The sequence below is a fragment of the Scyliorhinus canicula genome, chromosome 18 (genome assembly GCF_902713615.1).
Source record: "Scyliorhinus canicula chromosome 18, sScyCan1.1, whole genome shotgun sequence".
Taxonomy (NCBI): domain Eukaryota; kingdom Metazoa; phylum Chordata; class Chondrichthyes; order Carcharhiniformes; family Scyliorhinidae; genus Scyliorhinus; species Scyliorhinus canicula.
This window is the reverse complement of record NC_052163.1, coordinates 29117958-29139417: the sequence shown is the minus strand read 5'-3', so window position 1 is coordinate 29139417 and position 21460 is coordinate 29117958. Positions and strand designations below refer to the sequence as shown.

General features: G+C 45.5%; 1 protein-coding gene across 2 annotated transcripts in view; it reads right to left on the bottom strand.

The window, feature by feature from the left end:
- Window positions 1-21460, bottom strand: part of abca5 (ATP-binding cassette, sub-family A (ABC1), member 5) — a 134022-nt gene that overhangs the window by 42471 nt on the left and 70091 nt on the right. For both annotated transcript variants that reach the window (XM_038776332.1, XM_038776331.1), the window contains exons 16-22: window positions 18844-18983; window positions 18536-18655; window positions 16054-16264; window positions 13487-13656; window positions 12332-12459; window positions 6911-7051; window positions 4888-5001 (exon numbers count right to left, since the gene is read on the bottom strand). In XM_038776332.1, the coding sequence (XP_038632260.1) occupies window positions 4888-5001; window positions 6911-7051; window positions 12332-12459; window positions 13487-13656; window positions 16054-16264; window positions 18536-18655; window positions 18844-18983 (1024 nt within the window). The remainder of the gene's footprint in view (window positions 1-4887; window positions 5002-6910; window positions 7052-12331; window positions 12460-13486; window positions 13657-16053; window positions 16265-18535; window positions 18656-18843; window positions 18984-21460) is intronic.

Below are 21460 nucleotides of genomic sequence, written 5' to 3'. Positions count from 1 at the left end.
AGGGTACAAAGAAATGGCAGAGGAACTGAATAGTTACTTTGCATGTGTCTTCACGGTGGAAGACACCAATGGGATGCCAGAGCTCCAGGAGAATCAGGGGGCACAGGTGAGTGTAGTGGCCATCACTAAGGAGAAGGTTCTGGGGAAACTGAAAGGTCTGAAGGTGGATAAATCTTGTGGGCAGCACGGTAGCATGGTGGTTAGCATAAATGCTTCACAGCTCCAGGGTCCCAGGTTCGGTTCCCGGCTGGGTCACTGTCTGTGCGGAGTCTGCACATCCTCCCCGTGCGTGCGTGGGTTTCCTCCGGGTGCTCCGGTTTCCTCCCACAGTCCAAAGATGTGCGGGTTAGGTGGATTGGCCATGCTAAATTGCCCGTAGTGTCCTTAAAAAAAAAGTAAGGGGGGTTGTTGGGTTATGGGTATAGGGTGGATACGTGGGTTTGAGTAGGGTGATCATTTGCTCGGCACAACATCGAGGGCCGAAGGGCCTGTTCTGTGCTGTACTGTTCTATGTTCTATAAATCACCTGAACTGGATGGACTACCCCACGGTTCTAAAAGAATTAGCTGAGGAGATTGTGGAGGCATTGGTGGTGATCTTTCAGGAATCACTGGAGGCAGGGAGGGACCCAGAGGACCCTCTCTGCTATTTAAGAAGGGAGGGAGGCAGAAGACGGGAAATTCTAGGCCAGTTAGCCTGACTTTGGTCATTGGTAAGAGTTTAGAGTCCATTATTAAAAATGAGATTGCAGAGTACTTGGAAGTGCATGATAAAATAGGACTGTCAGCACAGCTTCGTCAAGGGGAGGTCATGTCTGACAAATCTGTTAGAGTTCTTTGAGGAGGTAACAAGGAAGTTAGACAAAGAATAACCAGTGGACGTGATTTATTTAGATGTCCAGAAGGCCTTTGACAAGGTGCCGCATTGGAGACTGTTAAACAAGAGCCCATGGTGTTAAGGGTAAGATCCTGGCATGGATAGGGATTGACTGACTGGCAGAAGGCAGAGAGTGGGGATAAAGGGATCTTTTTCAGGATGGCAGCCGGTGACTAGTGGTGTGCCTCAGGGGTTGGTGCTGGAACCACAACCTTTCACAATATACCTTAACGATCTGAAGAAGGAACTGAAGGCACTGTTGCTAAGTTTGCAGATGATACAAAGTTATGCAGAGGGACAGGTCGTATTGAGGAAGCAGGCAGGCTGCAGAAGGACGTGTACAGGCTAGGAGAGTGGGCAAAGAAGTGGCAGATCGAATACAATGTGGAAAAGTGTGAGGTTATGCACTTTGGAAGGAGGGATGGAGGCATAGACTATTTTCTTTTTTTTTGAAAAATATTTTATTGAAGCATTTATAATTTTGACTATTTTCTAAATGGGGAAATACTTAGGAAATCAGAAGCACAAAGGGACTTGGGAGTCCTTGTTCAAGATTCTCTTAAGGTTAACCTACAGGTTCAGTCGACAGTTAGGAAGGCAAATGCAATGTTAGCATTAATGTCGAGAATTAGAATGCAAGAGCAGGGATATACTTATGAGGCTGTATAAAGCTCTGATCAGATCCTATTTGGAGTATTGTGAGCAGTTTTGGGCCCTGTATCTAAGGAAGGATGTGCTGGCCTTGGAAAGGGTCCAGAGGAGGTTCACAAGCATGACCCCTGGAATGACGAGCTTGTCGTATGAGGACTCTGGGTCTGTACTCGTTGGAGTTTGGAAGGATGAAGGGGGATCTTACTGAAATTTACCTGATACTGCGAGGCCTGAATAGAGTGGACGTGGAGAGGATGTTTCCACTTGTGGGAAAAACTAGAAGCAGAGGACACAATCTTAGACTAAAGGGACGATCCTTTAAAACAGAGATGAGGAGGAATTTCGTCAGCCAGAGGGTGGTGAATCTGTGGAACATTGCCGCAGAAGGCTGTGGAAGCCAAATCACTGAGTGTCTTTAAGACAGAGATAGATAGGTTGTTGATTAATAAGAGGATCAGGGGTTATGGGGAGAAGGCAGGAGAATGGGGATGAGAAAAATATCAGCATGATTGAATGGCGGAGCAGACGTGATGGGCCGAGTGACCTAATTCTCCTCCTATGTCTTATGGTCCTTTGGGTCTAGAGAGGGATGGAAGAAATTTCATTTAGGTGGGGCAGAGCCAGGGAAAATCATAATGGGACGATCATGAGGCCAGAGGGGTGTCAATGGCAGAACAATTGAACAGCTGCCATCTGAAAGCAAAAATGACAAAAAAAAAACAAGTTTAAGGCCAGCACATGCAAAGAAGGGGGGTGGAATTCTCCGCAAGGCCCGACGCCGTTGTGAAACCCGGAGAGGTTCACAACGGCGTCGGAAGCCTCTCCCGGCCCCCTATTCTCCCCTCCCTGGGGGGATAGGAGGGCTGTACCGGGAAACTCGGCTGCTGGGCCTTGTCCCTGGCTTCAAGGCCCGGCGCGCCAAGAATGACACCGCGGCGGTGCCTAATGACGTCAGCCGCGCATGCGCGAGTTGGACAGCTCAAACCCGTGCATGCGCGGTTGCCCTCTTTCCCCTCAGCCGCCCCGCAAGACGTGGCGGCTTGATCTTGCGGGTCGGCGGAGGGAAAAGAGTGCTTCCCCTTGAGACGCCGGCCCGATGATCGGTGGGCACCGATCGCGGGCCCGTCCCCTCCCGAGCATGGTCGTGGTGCTCGATCCCCGATCCGCCCCCCACAGGCCCCACACTTACCTGGCGCGCCATGTTCACGACGGCAGCGACCAGGTGTGGTTGCCGCCGTCGTGAACAGGTCGAGAACGGCAGGCCGCTCGGCCCATCCGGCCCGGAGAATCACGGGCCGCCGTGAAAAACGGCGGCCCGCGTTTCTCCGAGCGGCGTGTCGCAAAACCGGACACGCCATTTTGGGGGGACTGGGAGAATAGCGGGAGGTGCAGGAGTGGACCTCCCGCTATTCTCCCACCCATCGTGGTTGCAGAGAATCACGCTCGGGGAAACTAAATGGAGCAAAGATTTTGGTCTGAAATTGGTGAGTCCAGAAAACTGTAAAGTGCCTAATCAAAAGATGAAGTACTGTTCCTTGTTCCTGTGAATATACCTGTGCTTTTCGAATACTGAAGGTGGAGAGAGCAGTTAATGAAGCATACAGTATCCTATGCTTTATTATTAGGGGCATAGATGACAAGAGGAAGGAGGTTATGCTGAACTTGTATAGGACACGAGTTAGACTTCAGCTGGAGTATTATGTACAGATTTTGGGGCCACACTTTAGGCAAATGTGAACGGGGTGGAGAGAATGCAAAGAGGTTTGCAAGAATGGTTCCAGGGATGAGAAACTTCAGTTATGAAGATAGATTGGAGAAGTTGATACTGTTCTCCTTGGAGAGGAGAAGGCTAAGAGGAGAATTGATAGAGGTGTTCAAAATCATGAGGGGCTGGACTGAGTAGATAGACAGAAACTGTTTCCACTCATGATCGAGAATGAGAGGGCACAGATTTAAAGTGATTTGCAAAAGAAGGAAATGTGATTTAAGAAATATTTTTTTCACACAGAATGGTTCGGTCTGGAATGCACTGCCTGGAAATGTAGTGGAGACAAGTTCAATCGAGGCATTCTAGACAGCAGTAGATGATTATTTGAATAGAAATAATGTGCAGGGTTACAGAGAAAATGCAGGAGAATGACACCAAGCCATAATGCCCATTCGAAAAGCCGGTGCAGACACGACAGGCCGAATCAGCTCCTTCTGCACCATAACAACTCTGTGCTGACTATACAGCTCAAATAAAGTCTTTTAATTTTTCCTGGTGAACATTGGTACCTCTAAAATCCGCTAAAGCAGCACGCATTGACCAGGTAGGTAGAAAACAAAAATTGTTTATATTTATGATATTACACTCTCCAGTCCCCAGACAGTCTCCCTCCACAACCTGCTCCCAGGTCGGGGTTTTTATATTAGAGGTCTGATTTCCCCCAGTTAAGGGGGAAACCCTGCTCCCGTGATACCGGGGGAGCTCATATTCAGAGGAGGTCACTTGGAATCTAATTGTCTTGATACCGTGACCTCCTTGAGTACCCAATATGGAAGAGCATTAAGAACTATCCTAACAGATGGATCAAAAGTCTAAACCCATCTTTGTTAGACAGATTCAGCTTGCTTGTCAAAAGGACAACAGTATAAATAAGCACAAACCAAGAGTTAATAATGCAGCCAGATTTCTTTCAGAAAACAAACATCTTTAACATTAGTTCTTACTCTTTTGATCCATAATTAATGGAACTATTTTAGCTGGGCTACAATCACTTTATTGGGAGAAACATATAAGCATAAAAGACATCTTATTGTGTCTGCAACAAAAATGCATTTGTTACAGCACCTGGCTTCTCCCATCAGTGCTCCAGATTGTAAGAAAAATACCTATCCTCTAGCGCTCAATTAATTCAATATTGTACTGAACAAATACTTTATTTAAAATAAAATTTAGAGTACCCAATTCATTTTTTCCAATTAAGGGGCAATTTAGCGTGGCCAATCCACCTACCCTGCACATCTTTGGGTTGTGGGGGCGAAACACACGCAAACACGGGGAGAATGTGCAAACTCCACACGGACAGTGACCCAGAGCCGGATCGAACCTGGGACCTCGGCGCCATAAGGCTGCAGGGCTAACCCACTGCGTCACCGTGCTGCCCCTGAACAAATACTTGAGCGGCTTTAGATGAAAAGCTATCTCTGAATAAATGATCAGTGAGAAATTCAAATTTATGGAGCCCACCAATAGCTTCTAAGATCCACTATTTCCTTGTTTGTCAACAGCACTTAAATTACTGAGGATTTTAATTAAAATCTATCCCTCACGATCCAAACTAACATATTTTGTCATTAATAAATTCAGAGCTTTACCTCACGATCTCGTGAATTATCCATGGTGTAGCATCCTGGCAATGCAGCTGATAACAATCCCAATACTCCCAAAGCCATATAAACCTTTTCCTTGAAGTCAGCATCGGTGATTGTCTAAAGCACAAGTGAGAAAAACATTCAAATTACATTCATGCCGCACATTGTTAACCAGAAATTTAAAAAAATAACTTGAATCTTTAGTATCAAAAAGGTTTTATATCTAAAAATGTAGAAATACACGATTTGTTAGAGAGACACAATCAGAACCCAGAAGCCACTATCCTATCAACCCAGTATTAGGAATCACCAATTTATCTGAGGAGACAAGAACATTCCTGTGGACATTGAATGATTGAACTACCACATTAACCACTTGGCCTCTGTGAAAAGCAACAAGAAAAGGAAATAAAAGGAAGAAGAGAACCTGAAACATGTTGGAAGAAAATGCGTGTATGAGAGTATCAAAAAGTGAGAGAAAATATGAAAAGGATATAACAAAGAGAGAACGAGTCAGTGATCACACTTTTTGCATAATTTTAAAATGATTTACTGTTTCAAAGCTTATTTTTAATCCACACATTGAAACTATCGAAGCAAATTCAAACAGAGGTTTCAAAATTATCCAGGTTCTTTGTAACTCCAATTCAATAATGTGCAGTGCATACATAGGAGAGAGCATAGAACATAACAGCGCAGTACAAACCCTTCGGTCAAACGATGTTGCACCGTCCTGTGAAACCCTTCTAAAGTCCCTCTACACTATTCCCTTATCGTCCATATGCCTATCCAATGACCATTTTAATGCCCTTAGTGTTGGCGAGTCCACTACTGTTGCAGGCAGGGCATTCCACTCCCTTACTACTCTCTGAGTAAAGAACCTACCTCTGACATCTGTCCTATATCTATCTCCCCTCAATTTAAAGCTATGTCCCCTCGTGCTGGACATTACCATCCGAGGAAAAAGGCTCTCGATGTCCACCCTATCTAATCCTCTGATCATCTTGTATGCCTCAATTAAGTCCCCTCTTAACCTTCTCTCTAACGAAAACAGCCTCAAGTCCTTCAGCCTTTCCTCATAAGATCTTCCCTCCATACCAGGCAACATTCTTGTAAATCTCCTCTGTACCCTTTCCAATGCTTCCACATCCTTCCTATAATGTGGCGACCAGAACTGCACACAATACTCCAAATGCGGCCGCACCAGAGTTTTGTACAACTGCAAAATGACCTCATGGCTCCGAAACTCAATTCCTCTACCAATAAGAGCGAGGAATACTTCTTTGAGAAGTAGAGGGGGGAAACAAAAAAAGTTGTGTTAGTCTAAAGATACTTAGGCCCCTTTAAGGTACTGTTAATTTGTTAATTAGTTCATTTGTTTGTTTAATTGCTATACTCAAAAGAGTATATCGAGACTCAGCTGGGACGCTGGGGGTAGTAGTTAGAAATTTGCAATTCTGCATCATGTGAATAAACCTATTATCAAAAGGATTGGAGTCTTGTTCTGTACTTCACCAACTGATTTTGATCAATTTGACAGAGATTTAAGAACCAAGAAGTTGGCAGCAAGTGCCTTGCTGCTGAAAGATTGAGTGAAGTGTCTTTCAAAAGGACACTTTCAGACTCATCCTGATATGGCAGGGAGAACATGTGGCAGGGAGCCTGCTGGAAAAGTCAGGAGGGTTTTGAACTTGAATCTATAAGGCTACAATAACCGCTGAGAGTGTTACTTCATATATAAACAGGCTGTGAACTACTTTGTGTTTACAAGTTAATATGGAAGCACCTTTTCTGTTGTTTGATGTATTAGTTGCTTCTTCAGCCATGCTTAGTCTATTTGTTTGTTTTAATAGAAGTTTTAAAATGTGAAACCTTGTTGATTAATTCTTTCTGTTGGCTGCTAACAAATTCTAAGTATCTAAGTTATCAGTCTCTATAGGGATCCCACCAACAGATAATACATAATGGAAAATAAAATCAAATACTTTTACAATCAATATCACATTAGATCTTGCGCTTAACTTACTAAGTGGAATGGCTTGCTCCAGGCTTGAATCCCTCCAGATCCGTTTACGCTAATGAGAAGGGCATTACTGATTAAGTTGATCAACACTGGCAGTGAGTGAATCACCGTGCTGTTAAACACTGCTGTGAACATGTACTGTTTCTGAACAAGGGCATGGGAGGCAGAAAAAGATGATAATGAAAATATTATTCTACAAAGGCTTTTCTGTTACATTCTTAACACAATTTTAAACTTTAGCACAATAAGATAAATTCTTCAGAAAAAATATTTGCAATGCACTATGTTAAAAAGGAATGAATTGTCATTTCTGCACCTCTTTCTCTCCACCCTTACCCATGCTACCCTATTCTTGCTTCAGAGCCTTGATGAAGCTGCACCTGGGATATTGAGTGCAGTTTTATCCGAGGAAGGATGTTCTTGTTCTAGAGGGAGTGCAGCAAAGGTTTGCCAGACTGATTCCTGGGACTGATGTATGTGGAGAGATTGAATAGGTTAGGATTGTATTTGCTGGAGTTCAGAAGAATGAGGGGTAATCTCATAGAAACCTATAAATTTCTAACAGGACTAGACAGGGTAGGTGCAGAAACGATTTTCCCGATAGTTTGTCCAAAACCAGGGATCACAGACTGAGGATACGGGGTAGTCCATTTAGGACTGAGATGAGGAGAAATTCCTTCACCCAGAGTGTGGTCGGCCTGTGGAACTCGTTACCACACGACATAGTTGAGGCCAAAACATTGCGTATTTTCAAGAAGTAGTTTTATATATAGTACTGAGGGCGAATGGAATCAAAGGATATGGGGGCAAAGTGGGATTTGGCTGTTGAGTTGGATGATCAGCCATGATCATAAAGCCTCGAACGGCAGAATGGCCTCCTCTTATTTTCTATGAGAATAAAACCGGTTCTGTGTAAACTTGCTCGTAAGATGGAAGTAACTTGTCAATGTTTTACATCCAGTTGAAAATATAGGTCGCCATCTACTGGCCTTGTTGCAGCCGAATCGGGACGCAACGCGGCCATTAAATCTCGCGAGAGGCCTCGTAACACCTTGCGAGATCTGAGCCGGGATTCCCCCCTACCCAGCGGGGCATGGGGTCCCGGTGCTTCGGAGTGGTGTGAACCACTCCGGCGTCGGGCCGTACCTCTAGGGGCCAAGCCCTCACATTGAGGGGCTGAGCCCGTGCCGGAGTGGTTCCCACTCCGCTGGCTGGCGTGAACGGCCTTTGGCGCCACGCCAGCCGGGGCCGAAAGGACTTCGTCGGCCGGCATAAGTCCGCGCATGCACCGGAGCGCCATGGCGGAGGCGGAAGAAAAAGAGTGCCCCTACGGCACAGGCCCGCCCGCCGATCGGTGGGCCAGGCCACCGTGAGGGCAGCCCCCGGGGTCAGGTCGCCCCGTGCCCCGACCCAGGACCCCGCAAATCCCGCCGGTCAGGTAGGTGTTTTGATTCCCGCCGCTGGGAGAGGCCTGTCAGCGGCGGGACTTCGGCCCATTGCGGGCCGGAGAATCGCCGCGGAGGGCCCGCCGACCGCTGCAGGGGGCCCGCCTACCGGTGCGGCGCGATTTCCGCCCCTGCCGAATCTCGGGGGGGGGGGGGGGGGGGGGGGGGGGGGGAGAAGAATTCGGGACACGGCGGGGGCGGGATTGATGCCGGCCCTGGGCAATTCTCCGACCCCCCGGGGGGTCGAAGAATCCCGCCCCTGGATCCTGCCCACAATATGCAGGATCCAGATCTTCATATTCAAGTGGAGTCAGACTCACTTGAATATTTTCGCGCTGAAGTTATCCAAGGCGCTGGAACTAAAGCCTGCGCCTCGGCGACCCCGAGCGAGTGCCATTTAGCACTGGTCTCCACCAACGTGGGCCAGGTTAACCGGCAACCCACAAGGCGATTGGGGCCCCCTGGGTAGTCAGGCTCTGGGCCAGGTTGCCCAGATGGCACTGGCAGGGCACTGCCTGGATGCCAAGCTGGCATTACCAAGGAGTCCGGGTGGCTTCTTTCCCATGCCAGGGATGAGGCTCGGGTGTGCCCTGCCCTTATGTGGAGTGTGAGTGCCCGAGGACCCCCTCATTGGTAGGTTGGGGGACATTGGTTTGACTCGAAGGCTGGGGGGGGGGGTTAGAGATCAGGGCGCCATTTAATCTCTTCCTGCACTGGCGAGCGGAGCTCGTTATTGCAGGAAATGGGACTAAGTGCGGCCTCAGAGGGACGTTCCTCACTGAGACCCAGAAATGAAGCAGAGTCCCATTTAATAGGGGGGTCATTCACAGCTATGCAAGCTGCGCCCGAGACTGGACTCTATTTCATTTCAGTTAAAATGTGCCCATAATTAGAATTAGGTTATAAAACCAATAGTTAATCAGAGATTGATAATAATAATCTTTACTTTTGTTACAAGTAGGCTTACATTAACTCTGCAGTTAAGTTACTGTGAAAATCCCCCAGTCGCCACATTCCAGCGTCTGTTTGGGTGCATTGAGGGAGAATTCAGAAAGTCCAATTCACCCAACAGCATGTCTTTCGCGACTTGAGGGAGGAAACCGGAGCACTCGGAGGAAACCCACGCAAACACGGGGTGAACGTGCAGACTCCACACAGACAGTGACCCAAGCCGGGAATCGAACCTGGCACCCTGTCGCTGTGAAGCAACAGTGCTAACCACTGTGCTACTGTGCACCCTAAATTCAGTCTGAAGTTTTGCGATTTTGCTGCCTTCCTATTCCAATAATTACCCTTTTCCAGTCCTTAAAACATTAACCCCTGACTGGAATATGGTCTTGTGGCTGCTTATCGTTCTGGCTTCTTTGTTCATGAGCATTCATCAATTGGTGCCTGAACATGGAGCATCCGTTCATTATTTGACTGCAAGTGAATCTTTTTCTCTTCCAACAGCTGCATGTGTACATCCAACAGGGGCTGTTATATAACTAGGAGTGAGAATTCTAATAGGTTTTCCTCTTCCCAACCTGCGGATTGAAGATGACTTTAGCATCTCCACTTGAGACCAGCTAAGTCAATACACATTGGATATCACAAGCCGATCACATAACTCATTACTGACTTAACCAAACTATTTTTCTTTGACTTCAGATTCTCTCTGCTTACCAAACATCATTCCCTGACAAAGGGAATGATCTTAAAGAGTCATTCACCATTGTTGGCCATTGTGAATATTGCTTAAGTTATTGGTAGCAGGGCAGCACGGTGGCGCAGTGGTTAGCATTGCTGTCTACGGCACTGAGGACCCGGGTTCGAATCCCGTCCCTGGGTCACTGTCCATGTTGAGTTTGCACATTCTCCCCGTGTCTGCGTGGGTTTCACCCCCACAATCCGAAAATGTGCAGGTTAGGTGAATTGGCCATGCTAAATTGCCCCTTAATTGGAAAAAAATAATTGGGTACTCTAAATTTATAAAAAAAAGAGAAAAAAAAATGAAAAGAAAGAGAAAAGAGAGAAAATTAAAATCAAAAAAAAAAGTTATCTGGTAGCTTTTGGTGCGAGTACTAGCAAATGATTTCGGTTCAAAAACAGACAAGAATAATAAAGTTTGCCATGAAACAAAACCACTCACTTTAAAAAAAAAGCAACAATTGGAAACTATATTTCTCATTTTTTAAAACCATCCCAATATTGGACTGTGCATTTTAAAACAGACAGCCATTCACCCGATTCTGTCATTTTGCTGGAGGAGCACTTATTCAAACAGCTGATTCTGCTGTTGATCTTAGCCAGGCTATGAGTGACCAACAGGGTAAACCCATGTCTCACCCATACTGATGCACTGTGAGGCATCAACAGATCATTTGGTAAATAAACCCCAACGGTTGGAAAAAAACACGGAAAACCTCTTAAAAAAAAAATCAATCACATAAACCTAAAACATCAGAAGCAGATAAACCTGAGTTGGTCTTGTAACATCAATTCACTCCACTGTACAGCAACTGAAAAATGTCACCATGGAAAAATAGTCTGGTCATGAAATAAAACAAATATATGGGACTCATCTCAAGACGATATATATCTATACTGACGCTTCACCTTTAATATATTAGGGAAATGGAATCAAATGAAGATATATATTCAGGTAACTTTGGCAATTTTCTCATTCAAAAGGAAATTATAGTCCCAATATGTTTATTCCATTCAAGCACAGAGCAGCTATTGAATTTTCTCTTTGATATTCGCACCCAATAAGTGTCATTTGCAATTCTTAGCAACTTCCTAATCAGACTTAATACCTGGCAGATAAAAATAGGTTTTACTCAGTTTAAAATAGAGATACAAAATGCAAATGCCGGTTTTGATCCTTTTTATCTTTCACACAATGTCCACAGGCCAAATACAAGTACAATTGATAACAAAGGGACAAGCAACTAAGTGTTTTATTCCAGAACACCGCAAACTCCCATCCTTTGAGTGCTCACCCTTTACACTAACTTGCTTCAATCAGCAGCACTTCACTAATAATATCACTGGGCGGCAGGTCATGGAAACAAGTGATCTATCCAGAATGGAAGGGAAAGATATGAATTGGAAACATGAGTAAGTCATTCAGCTGTCGAGTTTGCTCTACCATGCAATATTATGGGTAATTTGATTGTGGCCTAAATGCCACTATACTGCCTACCCTCCGATACCTTTCAACTCCCTTGTTCATCAAGAATCCACCCAATAATATAATAATAATAGCTTATTGTCACAATTAGGCTTCAATGAAGTTAGTGTGAAAAGCCCCTAGTCGTCACATTTTGGCACCTCTTCGAGAAGGCTGGTATGGGAATTGAACCCGCGCTGCTGGCCTTGTTCACCATTACAAGCCAGATGTTTAGCCCACTGTGCTAAACCAGCCCCTACCTCAGCCTTAAAAATATTCAATGACCCGACCTCTACCACTTTCTGGGAGAGTTCTACACACATGACTCTCAGAAAAAGATTTTCTCATCATCTTCAATGAGAGACCCCTCATTCTTAAACTTTGTTTTCGAGTTCTAGTCTCTCCCAAAAGGGGAAACTTCCTTGCAGCTTCCACTCTGTCAAGCCCCCACATAATCATATATTGTTTCAATAATATCATCAGTCATTCTTCTAAATGCAACTGGATACAGGCACAGCCCATTTATGCCTACTCTGTTTCCTGCAAGCTAAACAATCTTCTATCCTTACTAAAGTAGAGATTCTTTTTCTTCTTATTTAAATAGAACCATTATCAATTTTGCTTCACTTCGAACAAATGTTTTGCACAATTAATCATGGGTTAATCCCTTTCTGGCTGAACAACAAATAGTAATAGAAAGCCTGCAGAAAATGGGTAAGTACAAATAATAAAATATCTTCCAGTAACATTTCTTTTTAAATACATGTAAATCTTGATTCAAATACATCCTGAATTTTCCACAAGGGTTATATTCAAATCTGTTACCTCTTCCGACAGCGACACATTTAGGGCTGCATTGTGTGGAGCGGCATCTGTGAACTCACTATCATTGAACAGCTGCACTTTGACACTCTGAGCTTCCAAAGCATGGATAAGTTTATCAATACCACTGCCTGATAATGAAATGAAAAATAAAACAAAGCACATGAACAATAATTTCTTATTAATTGTTCAGAAACATATATACATATGAAAGTGACACTTCAATTTGAAATCTTAAATATGGTTTCACATGTTGTTCCTTAAGTGTTGTGAATTATCAAATGCATACCTGTTTTTCAGAGTGCATTGGTTAAAGATAAAATCAGTAGCATTTTTGTCAACATTTTATTTCTCTCATTGCATTCAGATCTAGGAACATCTATTATTCCGAACAGACCCTTGCTTGTACTGGTATAACTAATAATGTACATAAATCCAAAGCAGGAGATGCCAGAACGGCTTCTCCGACAGAAGAGGTATTTCTCCAGCAAAGGAACAAGCAAAGAAATGTTGATACGATTGCTTTGAAATAAATTGATGCTCTGCTGTATTACAAGGTTATTAAAAAATATGTGGGGCGGGATTTCACTAAATGGGAACAAAGTCCCACAGTGAGCGCATTTAGCCGCCTGTTTCCTGGCACTCACAGCGGCGAGAAGCACAAAGCTATAAAATGGCACATGCAACAGGGGGCCTCAGTGGGGAATGCGCAGCCGAGGCCACACATAGCCCTGTTTTGTGTGCTGAGGAGCTCCGCTCATCAGAACTCCTCAGTGTAGCGAGAGATTTGGACGCCATTTTTAAATACTGTCCTGAGACCGCCCCCCCCTGCAAGCCTCAACGTATTATGGGAGGGACATACATCGGAACATCTCGCAAGATTGCGTTAGATCGCGTGAGACGTCGTGAATCAGGTAGATCCCAGGAGAGGAGGCCTCCCGGCTCCCATCAGCTACGCTGCACCGCAGCGAGCTGATTTTTGGGCGCAGAATCGCCATAAAATCGCAGCCATGGAAGCTGAGAAATGAGAAAAAGGCTGACCAACAGTGGCATGCAATGGTAAGTTAACATAAATAGTTCAGATTTGTTTTGAGGATCAGTTCAATTCATTATTTCTGTAAACTTTCCATAATGAATTTTATTCCACTTATGTCTCACCTGTAGAATTTTGCAGAAGGAGACTTGTGGTATATTTGTGAGGCTTTTGACCTTCATGGAGTAGAATTAACTCGGGGGATAGTTCCACTGCAACATCCTTTCGACTAAGTGTACCATTTAATAAAGCCATCATAACCACGATGGATATCAAAATGCCGATAATGTAAATGCTGTGAAGTATTGAAAAACATTATTCAAAAATTATCCTAAAGGCAAATTTCCACTTAACAGTAGGCTTGAGAAATAACATCAGGTATTTCAATAAATCTCAAGGATGTTTATGATAATGAAGAATATAATAACAATAATAATCTTTATTAGTGTCACAAGTAGGCTGATATTAAAACTGCAATGAAGTTACTGTGAAAACACGCAGATTTAACGCCATATAAATTCCAATAGCCAAACTGAACACGTGAACAAAGCTAACAACTGGAAATTAGTTTAATTTGCGACACTGCAGCTGCTGGTTTTGGCACAGTACCAGTGAGCGTGAAATGACCAATTGAGGTAGCACGAAAACAGGGGCGAGTTTCTCCCATCGGGCGGCTAAGTGCCGGCGCAAAAACGGGATTGCTTTACTCCGGCATCGGCGCCCATTCTGAGACCCGATTCTCCGGGCCACAGTGGGGTAGCACGGCGCCGGAGCGGCCCACGCCGTTCCAGCAGCCGGACCTTGCATGAACCCGGCGCCGCGCGTGCGCAGTTGGCCCGAAGCCAACTAGCGCATGCGCAGTGGCCTTCATCCCCGCGCTGGCCCCGATGCCAAATGGCGCTGGGCTACAGGAGCCGGCGTGGAGGAAAGGAGGTCACCCAACAGAGAAGACGGCCCACCGATTGGTGGGCCCCGATCGCGGGCCAGGCAACTACAGAGGCCCCCCCCCCCCCCCCCCCCGCCCCGTGGTCGGACCCCCTCGGACCCCCCCACCCCCCCCCCCCCCCCCCCCCCCCCCACAGGTCGCCCCCGGACCCTTCAACGCTGTGGTCCCGCCGGCTCAGAGGATGTTAGAACGGCGCTGGCGTGACAGACTTTTTGTTGATGGCCTCTCGGCGCGCCGGCCATTGCCGGCCCAGGTCGGAGAGTCGGTGCATGCCCCGACCGGCGCCACGTTGACCCCAGTGGTGCCGATTCTCCACTCTGCAGAGAATCGCGTCCCAGCATCGGGGTGGCCTGACACGATTCGCGCGGCCCGCCGGCGATTCTCCGACCCGGCGGGGGGGGGGGGGGGGGGGGGGGGGGGGTCGGAGAATTCCGCCCCAGATTTAGTAAATGTCTGGAAATAATTCTCCCTCCCTCTCCCAAAAGATGGAACAGAGACAAGGAAAACTATGATTCAACGAGATTAGATAAAACTGGATTGATGAATTTGAAAAGATCACAGTTAATAATAAAGAACAAAGACATAATTGGGAGACATTAGTTGTATGTATTTAGCTACATTGGAAGCAAACCAACTTAAGAGTTTATGCATAGAAAACAACAGAATGTGTAACACCATCATGTGCAGGTAAAGGGTGTAATTTTCCGCCAACGGGTCTTTCCACTACCATCCCCCTCCCCCCAAAGTCTTTTGAATGGTCCTCTGCATTTTACATCCTCACCCCCTGTGACGAGACCATAAAATTCAGCCCATAGTCTAAATAAATGAACTACAGACACAGAAGGTAGTAAGAGTCACACAATAACTTATCAAATCTTCTGGCATACTCTTTTATTTTGATTTATGTAATAACCTACTGAAAGTAATTTTATTTTCCTATTTCTTTAATGCTAATAACCATGCAACTAATCACTACTAAATTAGAAAGCTGCACATTTCTTTATTGAAAATTTTAAGTCCGTCACTGACCTAAATAGCAGTCAGGGACAATTTAGTTCAATGTCTAGTTAAACATTAAATTATGTTTAGCTGAATAATGTCCTTCTCCGCACTTTGTTTCTGTTTCAGTACATAGGGGACGATTAACGCCCAGAGTCCCGTATTGGGCGGGTGTAGCGTGGTCTTTCTCAGCGTCTGCAGAGCCCGCTATCAGGACCAATGCGAAATGGCGAGGTCTCCAAGGTGCGGGCTTTCGTTCCTGGGCCTCAGGAGAATCGGGCGGCGACACATTTAAATGAACCCAATGGCTCACTTAAATATGTTATTTTCAATCTTGCCCGTCGAGAGATTTAACGCTCTCGCATCATCACCGAGTTGGGCGTGACAAGGCAGTTCATTCATGCCCATAGAATTTTGCATAGTTAATTCAGTTGCTTTTAATGATTTAAAAGCTCCAATTATGTTTTCTTGAGTTTTTTTCCACCTAAATAACAAAATAATCATCTCTCATCTTTTCTTCAATGCATTTCCATTGAGGAATGTTATTAAACTACTATAGTTGCTCTTCTTTGAAACCTTTCCACTGCCAATATTCAATTATGGACCACAACAGTCCTTATGAACTGATAAAAATATAAATACTCCATGCGAAATGACAGCGGGATGCTAAAGGGAGACAATAAATGATAATGATGAGAACAACAATAATCAAAGTCCTGGGATAATCAATTATCACTTCATACTTACATATAAAGGAGTGTACTGCGTTCGCGACTGAAATTCATGAAGCGCAACCAAGCTATGGTGCGAAACTGCTGATGCCACAGAGCACTGCCAGTCAGCATTGCTGAATTAGTTTCTGGAAAGGTTAGGAGTTGATGATCAATGCAGTCAATGCAAACATCTTCTTCATTTGCTATTACATCCGGTGCTGGATCCTTGGTAAAAACACTATAATCTGAAAGAAAACAAAAAAATTTAAATGAGGATCACGACCAGATGAATATGGATTCTTGCCGTTATTAGTTGCTTAATTTCAGGTTAAGGAAAATTAATGGAACAAATGTATGTATGTAGGCCCAGAGTGATGAAAAGAAGGGATGAGTTCTCTGTTTGGGAGACTAAGGGTGCAATTCTCAAGGCCGTGTTGCACTCAAGCAAGAGCACAATGCAGGGGGAGAATGCCAGGGGAGACCTGCAGCGAGCCCCCTGACAGGCCCCATGCCTCGGGGGATTCACTGGAGTCCCACGAGATGTTGGAGTCGGAACCCAGCCCAAATGGGCGGGACCGAATGACGCTGGCTAAATAGGTCGTAAACCTACTTCCGACCTACCTGCGCGGGATCCACTGGCCTTCTTCAATTCTCCGGCCTCTTCAGGGAGGCTGCAGTCAGGCGCCGATCAGTGCTGATCCACTCAAATGTGGACCAGATGTAACGCACCTGGGGGTCTCTCGGGTCATGGGAGACCCCTGGGTGGTCAGGGTAAGCTCAGGGTGGCGCCCTGGCCTTCCCCCTGGAATGTGGGCACCTTGGCACTGCCACTCTGGAGAACTGCCTGAGTGCCACGGTGGCAGTGCAAAGGGTCAGGGGGTGAGGGGGGCCATGTCCATGAAACGAGGGTGGAAAGGGGGTTTTGAAAGGTGGGGGAGTGCAGGGCAGGTATGTAGGCTCCTCTGGGAGTTTGGAGGGGTGATGGGTGGGTGTCCTAGAAGGGAAGGGGCGCTGTAAGGGAGCCTGAAGAGGGGGGTATGTGTGGGCTAAACCAGTGAGAAACTCCCCAGGGCCCAAAAAAGTGACTAGCAGTGGGGAACCTGCTGGCAGAGCCTGCGGGAAGTCCCTGAAAATTCCGCCACAAATTAACTTCGAAATTTGTTTGGAAAATCACACCCTAAGTTTTCTCGTCGGGATTGAATGGCGGCAGTTCATTTATCCATTAGGGGCGCCATTGGGGGCCAGTTTAACCTCAGTTATGTGGACGTCTGGTTCATGATGCAGAGCAAGGCCAACAGCACGAGTTCAATCCCCGTATCGGCTGAGGTTATTCATGAAGGCCTCGCCTTCTCAACCCTGTCCCTCACCTGAGGTGTGGTGATCCTCTGGTTGAATCACCACCGGTCAGCTCTCCTTCTCAAAGGAGAAAGCAGTCTATGGCCATCTGGAACGATGCCAACTTTACCTTACCTTTATTCATTCTGCGATTGAAGACATGGAAATGGGCCAGCACTTTGCTGGCATGAATGAAAAGCAATTCCCAGCACAGCAGGCGGAATTAGTGCTTGACAATCTGGAAGTGCTTTTAACGTTCCACTCAAGCCTACCCTCCTGGGAGGATGTGGCAGAGGCAGTCAGTGCTGCCAGCCTCACCAAGAGAAGACAGCTTGTGATCCTGAGGGGTGGGGATCACTGGTGAGGCCTTTGCCCTGGGAGTGGCAGTGCGCCAGGGAGGGTTTCAAAGGCGATGGTGCGGGTGTCCTTTGGATGGGGTGAGTTCTGCTAATTCACTGCTTCCTCCGCAGTGGGGCTGCGATTCTAATGAGTGCACTGGTGGGCCAGTGATTAAGTCACGCCCATCCCCTTGAAGATCCCACTGGGGTTTGAGAGTTTCCAGCGGGGCAGCCGGGTGGGCTCCCACATCACCAGAGGCTCTCTGAACATTTACACAATGAGCAGTGAGGAGACTGTAAGTATCATGAGAGAGGTTTGTTTAAATCACAAACGGCGGTCTTAGCCCACCCCGGTTCTGAGGGGGACACCCCGAGTCCACAGACTTGGCGCCATGTCATTCCCCACTACTACACCCGGCCCAGGCAGCCATCCCTTAGCAAACCCGACAATTTTTCAGAGTTTTTTTAGCCTCACGCTCCCCCTGTAAATACTTGCATCAATTCGCGCCTGCGTGACTTCTGCCTGAGAGGTGCGGAGCATCACAGCGGGATGGAGCATGAAGTGTCCAACCCGATAATGAGAGTTAAATCCATGTAATTCATGGTTTTGCATGATCCTGTCAGCACGGGCGTAAACTTCGTTAATGCCACCAGCAGGGGACCGGAGCATGAGGTTGGAATCAACACCAGGCACAAATTGCGATTTTTCACTTGCACGCTATTCTCCGCCCAATTGTAACTTTCGCTACTGGTGACGGAAAGCAGAGAATTCAGCCTGTAGACTTCTACAGATAAAACTGCAGTTGTCCAGCACTCCTTCAATCTAATGTAAAGTGCACTGGCCTGTTTGATCTATTTCTGATTCTGCCTCCAATTTCAGGAAAACCTCTTCCAAGGATGTCATGGAAACCCCGTAGCTGTCAATTCCCAGATTAGTGCGGCTGTCCAAATCTTCAAAGAGACCTGAAATGGGAAAATGTTAACAACAATGATCATTTCTGCTATTAGAACACCTGGACAAATCACGTTTAGAGGAAGGAAAGGTACTAACCTACCATTGGAATACCATTTTACAACAACAGCTACATGTTCTCTGTGCTACTGCTAATAAAACTGCTTGTTAAAGAAACCAGAACTAGGAAATTGAATACCTGCAAATTTGTTAACATCCTGAAGAGGTAAAGTATATGCCAGATCCAGCTCATGCAATCGTGAAAACTCAGCGTTTGGTATGTGGTATTTGACCAAAGACGTCACTTTTTCAGGGGAGCAGGACTCATTTACAGACATTCTGTTCAAAATCAAAAATGAAAGTAAAAATCAATAAAACAAGATATTGATTGCAGATAAAGATGCATAATATCTACTGAATGGCTCAGGGTTTCCTAGAACATTGTGTTTGACAATACACACCATAAATTACACTGTTTTGCACTCAATCTTCACATTGCAAATTTATGCCAAAATCGCCTATAAAAATAATTTTTTATGTATCAAAGTGAACATAATACCAAATCAAGGACCCCGGAAGCGGTGCTGCAAATAAAATACTCCAAAACATTCACATGCCACTTCTTGAATAGAAGTTTTTCTGATGTCATTTTTTTGGTTGAAAGCGATTTATTAGGCACCGTTTTTATTATTAAACTGTATAAAGGCCTCACTTGGAGCAATGTTAATAACTCTGGGCTCCACACTTTAGGAAACAACTCAAGGCAGAAAGGGTCCAGATGGAAGTTTGCTTACATGTGAGAAGGGATGAAGTACTTCAGTTATGAGGAGACTTTTGGAAATGGTTAGGACTGTTCTGCTTGATATAGAAACGCTAGGAGGATTTCAAGGTGATGAGAGGTTTTAATAGATTAGAAACAGAAAAATATCCAGGCTCAGCCTGATGCAGTTTAAGGTCGTTCACCGAGCCCACATGACAGTGGCACAGATGTGCAGGTTCTTTGGGGTGGAAGACAGGTGCGCAATGTGTGCAGGAGGACTAGCGAACCATGTCCATATGTTCTGGGCATGACCGAAGCTTAGGGGATTCTGGCAGGGGTTTGCGGACGTCATGTTCAAAGTATTGAAAACAAGGGTGGCGCCGAGTCCAGAGGTGGCGATTTTTGGAGTGTTGGAAGACCCGGGAATCCAAGAGGAGAAAGAGGCAGACGTTCTGGCCTTTGCTTCCCTGGTAGCCCAGAGACGGATATAATTAGCTTGGAGGGACTCAAAGCCTCCAAAGTCGGACACCTGGCTATCTGACATGGCTACCTTTCTGTTTGGAGAAAATCAAGTTCGGCCTGTGAGGGTCAATGTTAGGGTTCGTCCGGAAGTGGCAGTCGTTCGTCGACTTCTTTAGGGAATATTAACCGTCAGCAGAAGGAGGGGGGGGCGTGTGGGTAGTTTAGTGTAGAATAGGAGGCTTGAAAATGTGGCACCTGTGAGACAGGAAGACAGCTTTTGCACTTTGTTTATATTTGTATTTACACTGTTTCTTCTGTTACTGTTATAAAACCATAAATACCTCAATAAAATGTTTATTAAAAAAAGAAACAGAAAAATATTTTCCTCTGGTGTGGATAAATAACCAGGAGCCATTGATTCACAATTATTGGCAAAGATTTAGATTTTGTTTCCAAACTCAGATTTGTTAAGATCTGGAATGCTGAAAAGGTTATGGAAGCTAATTCCAGAAATAATTTTATAAAGGAGTTGGATATGTCCTGGAGTATGAGGAACTTACATGCCTATGAACAAAACATTGGGATGAGGAACTAAGCATTACTCCTTTTTCAAAGAGTAGGCACAGGGCTGAAGGGCCAAACAGCCTCCTTCTGTGCAGAAACTTTCTATGATTCTGTGTTGTTTGTTGACTAAGTTCAACTTTACTGTTTTTATTGAATAAAAGTTTTATTCTTGTTAACTTACCTGTCAGTCATTAAATTTGTAGCTCCACAGGGATTAAGTACACAACCCAATTGCTGCAGAATTCCTCCTGCTATTTTAATTCAGCAGATTTGAAGTGTGGTGCAAAGGTTGGGGCTATCACTAGCAGAACACCAGTGCTACCAGTTGCCCTCAGGCTGCCTGGTGGCTGTGAGCATGGATTCCTTTTGAGGAAGTATGACCTCTTGGCTGGAAATATGCAGTTTGAGATCATCTTGATCCACGGAGCATTTAATCTGCCAAATCCAGGCTGAGGCTCTTCCACAGGATGAAATAGTGCAGTGGGCAGCATACTATACAATCTTGGTTACTATTTATAGAGATGTACGATTGGAACTTAACCTTGACCTACCCAGACACCTGAAGAATACTTTCAATAGTATAAGGGCCTGTCTACACCAGCCAGGTTGCCACCTGTATGCACTGTTGGTGACACAAAATGGAGCCATTAGCCATGGTTTCAGGGGGATATAAACCCATTTCCAATCTGATATGTCTGCCTCCTTGTCCCTCCCTGCTGAATAATTTGTAGATGGCAGACTGACAATGCAGCTTCCCCAATGGTGTTCACAAGCAGGTTCCTTTTTTGGGTTTTGCAGACAATTTGCACTCTTAGCAAGTGAATCTCAGTCTTGTTAATAAAAATGATAGGTTCCTCAAGTGAACTGGAAACCTCTACTGAATTAGATCATAGAATCCCTACAGAATCCCTGCAGAAGGACTCCATTCGGCCCATCGAATCCACACAGATCCCCTGAAAGAGCACCCTAGCCTCGGCCCACTCCCTCGCCCTATCCCCGTAGCCCCATCAAACCATTGGACACTAAAGGG